At 45.6% G+C, this 10,963-nt stretch overlaps 4 protein-coding genes across 4 annotated transcripts; 3 read left to right on the forward strand and 1 right to left on the reverse strand.

Moving 5' to 3' along the window:
• Positions 1 to 4,620: 4,620 nt before the first annotated feature.
• Positions 4,621 to 6,003, forward strand: IAQ61_007827 (uncharacterized protein; the record flags this gene model as incomplete). Its single annotated transcript, XM_066097752.1, has 7 exons — positions 4,621 to 4,726; positions 4,781 to 4,837; positions 4,897 to 4,923; positions 4,978 to 5,302; positions 5,365 to 5,486; positions 5,536 to 5,640; positions 5,705 to 6,003. 7 exons carry the CDS (start codon positions 4,621 to 4,623, stop codon positions 6,001 to 6,003), a joined length of 1,041 nt encoding a protein of 346 aa, XP_065952249.1.
• A 173-nt stretch (positions 6,004 to 6,176) lies between these two features.
• On the reverse strand, positions 6,177 to 7,310 carry IAQ61_007828 (uncharacterized protein; the record flags this gene model as incomplete). Its single annotated transcript, XM_003841973.2, has 1 exon — positions 6,177 to 7,310. The coding sequence occupies one exon, from the start codon at positions 7,308 to 7,310 to the stop codon at positions 6,177 to 6,179; it is 1,134 nt and encodes a 377-aa protein (XP_003842021.2).
• Positions 7,311 to 8,352: 1,042 nt separating this feature from the next.
• IAQ61_007829 (uncharacterized protein) lies at positions 8,353 to 8,941 on the forward strand (the record flags this gene model as incomplete). Its single annotated transcript, XM_003841972.2, has 2 exons — positions 8,353 to 8,664; positions 8,762 to 8,941. The coding sequence occupies 2 exons, from the start codon at positions 8,353 to 8,355 to the stop codon at positions 8,939 to 8,941; spliced, it is 492 nt and encodes a 163-aa protein (XP_003842020.2).
• Positions 8,942 to 10,436: 1,495 nt separating this feature from the next.
• On the forward strand, positions 10,437 to 10,880 carry IAQ61_007830 (uncharacterized protein; the record flags this gene model as incomplete). The annotated part of the gene is made up of 1 exon (XM_003841970.1): positions 10,437 to 10,880. The coding sequence occupies one exon, from the start codon at positions 10,437 to 10,439 to the stop codon at positions 10,878 to 10,880; it is 444 nt and encodes a 147-aa protein (XP_003842018.1).
• Positions 10,881 to 10,963: the final 83 nt, after the last annotated feature.

Genomic DNA, 10,963 nt, shown 5'->3' on the forward strand with positions numbered 1-10,963 from the left:
GGGTTTACTATATAGGTGTAAACTGACCTCGTGTATACCCGTAAATAGGTTTAAAGTGGTGGTTTACTTTTATTATAGGTAGTTTAAATTAAGTATAAAAAGTAGTTTTATATCTATTATACGCTATAATACCTAACTAAGACTAAAAGGGGTAGAGAAGATTAGCTTTACGCTATACGCACAAATAACATAATAATGAGTCATAATATTTTTACGAATAGGAGGTGGTGATAATAGAGGTGGTGATAGAGGTGGTGATAGAGGTGGTGGTGGTGGAGGTAGTAGAGGTGGTGGATGTAGTGGATGTAGTGGATGTAGTGGATGTAGTGGATGTAGTGGATGTAGTGGATGTAGTGGATGTAGTAGAGGTAGTAGAGGTAGTAGAGGTGGTAGAGGTGGTGATAGAGGTGGTGGTAGAGGTGGTGATAGAGGTGGTGGTAGAGGTGGTGAAGAAGATTAAAGAAAGGAGGGGTAAAATACTTAAATAGTTAGTAGGAAACTAGTTATTACTAATACTAGTAGATTAATAGAAGTAGAAATAAAAGTAGTTTACTTTTATGGAATACATAGTATAATAAACCCTATTTAGGTTTACTTCTTCTACCTAAACCACTTCTTGGTCTATTTTAGATAAATATGGCTACTGTAAACCGGTTTTGTACTGTAGTGCTGCTGCTTGAATTCTATCAAGCTAGCGAAAGTCCGCGTTGGGTACAGGTGATCGTTATTCTAGGACCCGAGATTCTCCGAAAAACCTTTAGGCACCACAGACATGTAAAATTTATCCCAAAGCCCCCGCAGCGACTGATGATGGCCGTTGACGAAAAATTAGGAAGACATTAGGTCATGTCTCACGTAGCATTGCGAGAAGATCACGATTTTGATAGCAACATTAGTAGTTCCTAAATTCTTTTTGAGAAACGTCGCAAGCGATATCACATGGTCGTCTTGAACATGGCTTTTGAGCTCGGTATGCTATCCCACATATTAATCAGATAGCTTCAGTCTCCAAAATCATGTTTTCAAAATAATGTTTCGAATTTCCATCGCTCCTATCATGGCTCAAAAGTTGAATGACCAATCAACCTTCATGTGCCCAAAATGCCTGCTATGTCAATATTTACGTTCTGAAGATTCTCATTTGAGTACTGATCTCCCCATGTATGACCAGGCAACATCCCGTCTAGTGTCATTTGTGATCGTAAAACCTACCGAAGCTCAACATGATCGGGTCAAGCTTGTTCTCTCCGTAGTGCTGTATGAAAAATTTACTTTGTTGAACTAAGCCGTTGATGAGCATCACCCGGAATTCCCCTGCCATGGACGCTGACTTGAGACTTGGGGAGTCATGTGAATAATAGGACGGTATACATGGAGCTACTAAGTATATGCAGAGATACCAATGATATCACCAGAAAATGAGGCGAACCTTACCTACGGATTGGCTCATTGTGAATTATACAAGATTCTGCAAACGATGCGAAGAATTAAGCTCGTTGAAGGGTCGTTAACTACGACCGTGCGATTATTATAATTGCAGCTTTGAATGCAGAGAATTGTAGCCAAGGGATGTCCCAATGAAATGTAAGTCATGTAGGAGGTGTGGAACTGAGAGCTTAGGCGTGCCCAGAGAGGATGGTTGCACCAAGATTCTTCAGGTTTACTGAGAGATCAATTAGCTGGGGGTGTTCATAAGGCTCTGGTGATTTTGGGCCTTGAAGCTTTCCCGAGGCTTTAAAGAAGAAACCATGTCATGATAGCTGACTGTATGAGCGACAATTGGGTTCCACCTATAAATCGAAAGCCTGTTCGCCTTCTTCCGGTATTGGCGAATGCCAGAAGAAGCCTGGCTGACTAGACATCAGAAATTGAATGTAGTCATCCTGGGTTCATATTAAATGCTTAGTCAAAAGCCCGATCTTGCAGATATAGACATGGAATTTGTTTGAATTTGGCGCTTTAACAAATACACTGTAAAGGAATTACGTAGAGTGTTGCTGAATTGTTCCTATCGCCAGGTGAGAACCACGGCGTTGCGCATGGCACGGGAACCGTGCAAGAGATGTAAACCCTTCCTATATAGACAGCAACCTGATGACTGCCGAATAAATATTGAATGAAAATCAAGCAGCAGAGGTGGGGATGTTGAGTTCAGACCTCGCATTATTTGATGACAATTCTTCTATCAAGTTTTGGGGGCGCTGCCCCCGAGGCTGCTCAGCCTACAGTCTTGATATGTCGCGAAACTCAATTGTCGAGGAGATCTATGGATCGGAAATATTTGTATAGAAACAGGATATTATAAATGAGGCCGATTTCCCTGTCGATTGAAAATGGAACAGTAATCTCGATGACGCTGGCAATGTTCAGTATCCTTTCACAAAATTTCGTATTCAAGTCACTGAAATGATGCGCCCACAACGCCAAGAAGCATATTGGTCCTTCGATCGTGTGTGTGGGGACACTCTTGCCGTGCGCATTGCAGAAATTTGATGTATGATAGCGACGCGCTTCTGGGCACAAACAGTGTCACGTCCTTCGCTTAGAGATAGAGCTGAATGCGAAATATCTTTAGTTTTGGGCATTAGTTTGCTCAATGTGAGCTTTACTGAAATATCAGTCAGGAAAAGTCAACTGTAAGTCCAAAGTTTCCAGCATCGCTCCTGCCGAGTTGATCCTAAGTGAACACAGGAATAGAATAATGTAATCGACCAGCGTTATCCTTCGATCGAGATGTTGAATTTCAAGCGAGTTGTCAAATGCTCTAGTGATACAGCATTTGATCAGCCAGTGCCATTTCCGGATCGGAGAAAGAGTCGGTGCTATTCAATGGAACTAAAGGATGGCTTGCGAGAAGATATGATCACTGGATCCAAAGCGGTCCATGAGGAGGACATCTTTCAACCGGACTTGACCGCAATCGGGCAATAGGCTGATGGTGAGCCCACCGTTTTTATCCCGAATTTCTGGAAGGATTAAAACTGAATGAGGCATTGGCAGACTGAGTGTTGTGTGCATGGCATGATGATGGCAGCAATGGCCCCCAGATCTGGCTCAATGCTCGGACATCAGGCATTAGCGTACAATACGGAGATTGTAATTATTCTAGACGTCATATCTGCTTGAGCAGATGAGAGACACCGATGAGATACCAATGGAGTTTTGAGTAGACGTTTGTGAAAGTGTTTTAGTGTTCCGTACTATGCGAAACACCACACATGGTGAGGAGAAGGTGAGAGATCAACTTGGGGTGTGAATCCCTCAATAGAAGCCCCGCGAGAGGGTATTCTTTCATTTTCACACTGGTCGTTAACTGCCATCAGGCACTAATTAGTGGGTTCTGTAAGACAACTAAGCTCCTTGCTGAACTAACAAACTACTATTCAGTCTATTCAATTTGACAGTATACATGACACTACGAAGAAGAGTGATGTTACACGGGACAAATCGAATATTTAGATTCGAGGTTTGACGCTCCAGAAGCCCACTGGCAGTCCCTTGAATACTCAGCCACTAGTATGCACTTCTCAACTTTCGCGTATTCACCCTCCTGCGTCACCACAAAAGTGAACTCAGGGCGCATGATACCCGCAGTTTGCTGCTGCCTGCAGTAGATCCCAACTAATTTAGCAACTCATCATTGACATGTTCAATAGAGATTTTGTGTGAGCTGCAGACAATTCTCGTTGCGGCATTGGGCTAAATGAGCGTTTTAATGTTGTGTATCTCCGGTTGCAGAACAAATCTGTCGTCTGGCTGTACAGTATATGATCTCCCAGCACACAAGCAGACATTCGATTTACATGTAGACTGCTATTCAAACTAGATGGTATGCATCTGAGATTTTCCAGCACTCACTGAGCCGTTCAGATTTCATGATTATGTGATATGAATTCACACACGCCACCTGCACTGTATGTAGGAAAATGTGAGGCGCACGCTTCAGTTTACCCCGTGCCAACCTAGATGAGCGAATATTGCTGATTCAGAGCACATGAATTTGCAACATGCCGTGAGTAGTGGTATTGCTACATGGGAAATCACCAGTGGGGCTTGGTTGCCGCTAGACGTCCTCCTATACCCGAATGTCGGGGGGTTGAGACTTGACTGCAAAGATGACAGAGGCATTTAATTCCTTCCGGTATTCACAGATGATCTCTACATGTTCACAGCGGAAGTCAAGACTCATGAATGGCTCGGGGACATTTTCCTACCCGTCGAAACGGCACAAGAACCGAGATGGTACCAACAAAAGTGCTCGGAAGGATTCTGCCAAGAGCGCGGCACAGTTGAGAGAGCGGGTCCGGTATTCTAGCATTGACTTCCTTCAAACTGCCAACAAGAAGGGATTGCCTGAAGCCACCAGAAGGGCCGTGGCACGTACTCATTTTCCCATCCGTTTCCATGATCGCATCTGCCAGAGAGCATCGCCTCATGATACTACACTCATAGGAGAAGGCGGCACATAAAAATCAGTGAAAATTGCTTTGGTTGCAAGTACCCTGTTCTGGTATATTCAGTTGATTTTTTTTGTCAGTAATGGCAACGGTGTACATGTACAAAGCCACTACACACGTATGGCATACACGCGGATTGGAACCTGGGACAAAGCAGGCGTCTATGTTTATGGTTGCTATCCCATTTATTATTATCTCAAGCATCGTCGTATTTTTGCGCTTCCATGTACGCTGGAACCTGCTACGCTCAAAACTGACTGCGGATGACTGTGAGAATGTCCTTGACACCGCACCACAACCTTGCCTAACCCCATATTGCACAGGGTTAATCCTCAGTGGCACATTCTTCACCATATTACTATCAGTAGCTAATATGATATGTGAGTTGCTCATCCTCCAATCCAACTTCGTAGGCTGTGATATTGATGTACTGCTTCAGGTGGCTGGTATGGAGTTGGCATGCACAGTGAGAGATTTCAATCTGAAATAACGGTATGCTGAATGCTGATGGCGCATGAAGCGGTCAACATTCCCACTCAGAATCTTACACCCATGTTGAAAGCCAATCTAGCAACTCGACTTCTCTACGTTGTGGCAATCTGCCTCGTGAAATTCAGCATCCTCGTGTTTTACCGAGAACTAGATCCACGAAAAGGCACTAGATTGATAGTGTATGTTCTAATGGCGTCAGTTGCCGTGCTCAGCATTGTGACCTTCTTCGTCTTGCTTTTTGTATGCACACCACCGTCTTTATTCTGGGATCTCCAAGGCCAGGCTCGAAACCCCGAGAAGTGTATTCCACAGAGCACCCAACAAGTGTTCTTCAATACGAATGGAATCATCAAGTGAGTTTTCGAGATGTTGATTCGGACTTGCCCTGATTCAATTCTCACATTCCTGACCCTAGTATCGTTCAAGACATCGCAATATACGTCCTACCGCTGTCCATTGTGTGGAAACTTCAAATGCCACGACGACAAAAAGTGGCTTTGTGCACACTCTTATGTGTTGGCCTGATCGCTGTTGCGGGTACGCTGAATCCCCAATGAGATAACTTGAGGAGCTGACGAGACAACAGCTGGCTGTGTGCGATTGTATTACGTGCTCTTCCTCGCCAATGACGCAGATACTTGGTACTATATGGCAGATTCACTGAATTGGTGCAGTATTGAAATATATGCTGGTAAGTGGTTCTATGGCCAAGCTTGGCCAGTCCATGAAATGGTAATAACACTTGCTCATTGAAGCGATCATCTGCAACTCGGCGTCCACATTCAGAGCCATACTGACCACATATATTCCGAAACTCTGGGGGAGCAGTCCAAGTCGTAGCGGCTACTCTAATTACCGGGATCCGAAGGAGCAGTCGCGAGAAGATGCCATTGCACTCAAGCCTTCACGTGGATTGGTCCATAAGTCTTTGAGCAATCGCATGTATGGCATTACTGATGTAACAGAGATTGGCAATGGTAGCGAGGAGGCAATCATAACGCCTGAAATAGTCAAAGATACGAACATCGAGATATCGAGCATGAAGAGGCCATGAAAAAGCTGCCACTGCAAAATGTTGAAATGCTATCTTCGGGATAATGCTTCAGACATCAAGTAATGCACTTTAAGAGCAACATGAGAGAAATAGATGAAGAACCAGAGATTATGGAACAGTTTACATGGATTACTTTACAAGAATAAAGACAAGATTGAGTGGGCAATAACAATTCAGCTTATTTGAGTTGTTCCAATACAACCCTCCATTGTCAACTTCCTCCGGCCCTCTTTCACGGCGACAAGCTCGTCCAAGAATGTGGTCTGCCAAGCGTCCTCAAGCCTTTGGGGACACCAACCTAGAATCTCACGCGCATAAACTGCCTTCGTAGCCTTATGGCCGGCCCAGCCACGTTCTGCGATGTCGATTTGTCCTGCTGTGATTTCATCGGCAATCTCCCGGAGGGAGACAAGACGGGTTTCCTTTTCCTTCGGAGTGCCCTTCCGTGGGAGAACGCCATCTGAGAAAGCCACGTCAAGGCATCTCTGATTGATCTCTTCGATAAGGACTCGACCGGCTTCCGCGAAGAGAATACCGTGATGGCCGGTAGGAATATACCCAACGCCGCGATCAGGCCGCTCTAATATAGTCTGTACCAGACGGACATAAATCTCGGCAAGGTCAAGGACATGAACACGGTCGAAGTTGGCAGTGTCGCTGAGTCGAAAGCCATAGCCGTGTTGTAACACATACATCATAACAAGAGGAACAACCAGCCCTTGCCTATTGAACAAGCCACTTCCCTCTCCAAAAATGCAAGGAGTGTTAACACTGATTGCTTGAACACCAGTGACAGATGCAGTTTGCAGCACTCTCAGCTCGGTAGTTCGTTGAGGATACGGGTCCTGTGAGTCAAGAAGCGTCATATGTTCGTAGATCCTCGACCCGTCTCTAGCGTCATTCCATTCTCGGCATGGCACAGACGGTTGTGATAGTGGACGATCTGCAAGGTTTGTGCATCCGGATATATGCAACATCCAGGGTGCGGGTTTGTCTTTTGCCACTCGTTGAGCTAAACCATTCACAAAAGCAACAGCACCTTCTGCGATGAAGCCAGATCCTGTGTTGATGATAATATCATAGTTGGCGGCCAATTGTTCGATGAAGATCGTATCGTGTAGGCCCTGCCATATGATTGTGTTGATGCGATGCCCATACGATTTTTTCAAAATGATTGCCTGAGACTCGTTGCGGACAAGAAGGTCTAATGTGAGAGATTTGAGCTGGGGGGCGGTGTTGGCGAGAAGTTCAGACAGTACTGTGCCACCGACATAGCCGGTAGCACCAGTCAATAAAATTTTGCTCATGATTATAACGATTGAGGATATAAGATATGGTAGAAACGGGGTACCCGAAGTGCTTAAGAAGTCCTGTAGATTGTAGTTTTTATGGACCAGGAAGGGAAGCAGTGCCGCGGAGACACGAATGAGCTAAAAAAGTCAAGAACAGCGAAGGATTCAGGAGTAATGAAGGAGGATTCTTAACCATGCATGTTGGTACATGTGCGGGAATGCAGGAGGTGTCACTTATACTCGCTAAGAGAAATCCTATACTCCTAAAAGTCGAAGAGAACGGGCGTGATAGTGAAGTACGCAGTAAATACATAGCTCATATCTATCATAGGAATAGTCAAGAGGCACACGCGTTTTGCTGTGTGTTCAAACTGCAACATCTTCGGTCCCGCCGTAATATAGATTTGTTGTGTAGAACAGCTTGCTGTCATGTTTTAAGGATCTACGATATATACTCTGATACGAGATGTTCTTTTGTGTTGTGAAACGTCCATGAGGTTCGTATGTGGATCTGGTCTGGCCCAACACTACGGTAAAATTGAATGAAGCACCGAAATCCTTATGAGCCCACGCACAACTAATGAGCAGCAGGATCTGACTTTAAAGTATGATAGTCATTATAAACATCTCAGGGCTTGCTAATAGCTGCGTAAATAGCTCATAGGAAATATCGACTGTAGTTGGAGTAGAGAGGATATGCCTAAGGATCCTGCTCCCAGATATCTGCTAACAGCTCAGCATTAGATTTTGTCATTTACGAACACCTTCAGCAGCGATTACGGTGTCCATAGTGCAGAGATTGGGCGCGACACGCGCGAAGGCAAATGACAGTAAAGTTGAATGGGAGTTGGACACAAAATTTTGAGAACCTGTTGATTGGAGCTAGGTAGGTATTACACGGCCGATCGTCTCAGTGATACTATGATGTTAGGCAATGAATGCGACCCCTTGCCTCAATGAGCATGGTGGTCGTGACACTGGCAATGTGTCGCCGCGCTCTTTCAAGCGACGTCTTGTAGGCTATATAGTAGCATCACCAACAAATCAAGCGATTACAATGTCTTTTACCACTTACAACGCAAGCATATGGTGCGACAGGCTTGTAATCGATCGTCACAACATGGTACAGGATTGGTCAGGTTATCCAAGAAAGAATGCAAGAATGAAGCAGCACAGATCGCCCAGAAAGAAGTGGAAGCAGCATGGGAGCAGGATCAATACAGACGAAGAAATGAAGCAATTCCCGGAGAGGGATGGGAAACACGCAGAAGATATGCCAACCCGTCCTGAGCTTCTTGACACCTGCCACAATCATTTCTTCTTGGGCCAGCCCTACCCACGAAAACAGCAAAGAGGATGGAAAAGGCATGTAATCGAAGTGTAATCTGGCATCTGCTTACGCAGTATGCGTTCAGTTGCACCATCTAATGAACCTATGATGGAATCTTGAAGATGAAGTATACTAGGTTGTCTATAACTTCCTACCCATTAGAGGGTCAATTGATCTAAGCTATTGGTCTTGCTTATGGTACTTGAAGTCCACAAAAGCAATGATACCCATCGCGCAATCCAAAACCTATCTCAATCGATCAAAGTATCGTCTTCAACCTGTCGCCAGTGACGGAGTTCCATCACCCGGCTACTGAAATATGACGACCTCGTGTTGAAGAGGTGCTGTTATGGGTGTAATCAATGTAACATTCTGTCCTCGTGGATTTAGTCCAAACAATCTTGCTCTACCTCAAATACTTCGAAAATAACCTCGACCATCCAGATGTGCTGATGCAGAATTTCAGCACTCGAAATATATTATGCCGCGTTCAAACCTCAATGAAGCACAGAGAAGAGGAATATATTGGAACGGTAAAGCAGGAGCAGGTGAGGTCGCCTGAGAATTGTGGGACCCGATACCGTTGGTCACGATGCGTCGAAAAAGATTTTGCGTGCGTTGGAATGGATTCATGCGACCGTGGTCGATTCTCTTATCTCGGAATTAACTTGGTATCTGATCGCAGGACGATAGGAGAGGCAGGGACAGGCGATCGCAAGACAGCTACGACAGCAATTCAAGAGTGCTCTGTGGGGAAAGGCATGCTGGATGTCTCTGCAAAGTCCTTTCAACTAGGCATTCAAGACCAAGAACAAGCTGTGCTATTAATAGCATTAGAGAAGAAAATGCAGAGTGATATACAGGCCGGCAAAATTCGCAGTCACTGTTCGAGATGTCGTCTATTCGATTGTGAACCACATTGACGCAGATAGATGAACGTAGAGTCTCAGTGGCTTATCGCACAACTCTTGTGGTTCTGCACCTAACGACGGATTCTTAAGTCTCTCAAATGGGATACAACCCGCTAAGGTACATAGAGCAGAGTACGCGTATATACGTGACGGGTGAAGTTGTGCGTGCGAAGTCCTCCCATCCATGGCTCAAAATTGACCACTACCTATGGCCTACAAAAGCTCACGCACCCTGTCGCCCATTCACCCCACAGAAAATTATGGTGGAGGATTTCTACTCCTATGCTTCCGCAAAGAACCGAAGGAATACTAAGATACTTACCGCTGGATTCAGGAATGCAGACCGTGGTCACGGGCATTGATCGTCGTCACGATGATGCTATCAGGCTAACTACTATAAGTTAATTCACCAATGTCGCTTCGGGCCGTGCCGTCGCTTAGGTAGATCTGCGCGGGGGATATCAGGGACACGCACGCAGGCTTGCTTTACATTTAGTATTGGCCGTTCAGTATCAGTGTATGCCTACGCTTGACAGCAGTCCAAGCACAGACAAATTCGATTTGATGGAAGGATGGTTACAAGATATAGCGTTTGCGCAAAGAAGTTACCGGCAGCAGCTGGTTTGCGTGACAGCGTGAACAAACTGGCAAAGTACCTCACCACAACGCACCGTCACAAAGCAGCAAAGGATGATGCTGATGCATAGACCATGACGTAGGAAATTCATCACGTGAGTCGAAATGACTCAATGCTTCTAAATGCCAAGAAGCAGTCGAGCCCGAAAGCCACCAACGATCCTTGTCGTGCCTGTTTCACATGCAACGAGGCGCTGTCTCTAGCCTACCATCTCCTACATTGTATCCCACCTCTCTTCTTCGTCTTGAAACACCTACTCCTTCATGGCCCTGCATCGGTGGTTTGCCATGCTGAAGCTCAGCCAACAATGGGCACCTTCCTGGTACCGCACTCGAATGCGCGAAGAGCTTCGAGAACGCCGCGCCGCGCACACCCGATGGCAGAAGCTCAGCGAGACATCAGACGTCCTCTTCGCGATACTGCGCGCCCAAAACGATGGACATCCAATCATAAGGCCACCACCATTCTACTTATGGCGTAACTCGCTTGTATACGGTTACATGGTAGCCAAATACACCTCAAGATGGAGCTTCTATCGCATGGCAGCTCGCTTTTGCCGCGGCGTCGATCATCGCTCGGTGTGCGAAGTCGTCAACCCTGCCAAAGATCATAAGCTTGAAGAAGTGGCTTTGCGTCACCATATGGATCCTGCAACCTTCAAGGCTTGCTGTCGCAAGTTACGACGGATATGGCCGCTTCTTCCGTGATAGGGTGCGTCGATTGCAATCAATCCATCAAGCAGCCATCAAGCAATCCATCAAGCAATCCATCAAGCAATCCATCAAGGAGA

The sequence above is a fragment of the Plenodomus lingam genome (assembly GCF_022343315.1).
Source record: "Plenodomus lingam strain CAN1 chromosome Unknown contig_3, whole genome shotgun sequence".
NCBI classification, from domain to species: Eukaryota; Fungi; Ascomycota; class Dothideomycetes; order Pleosporales; family Leptosphaeriaceae; genus Plenodomus; species Plenodomus lingam.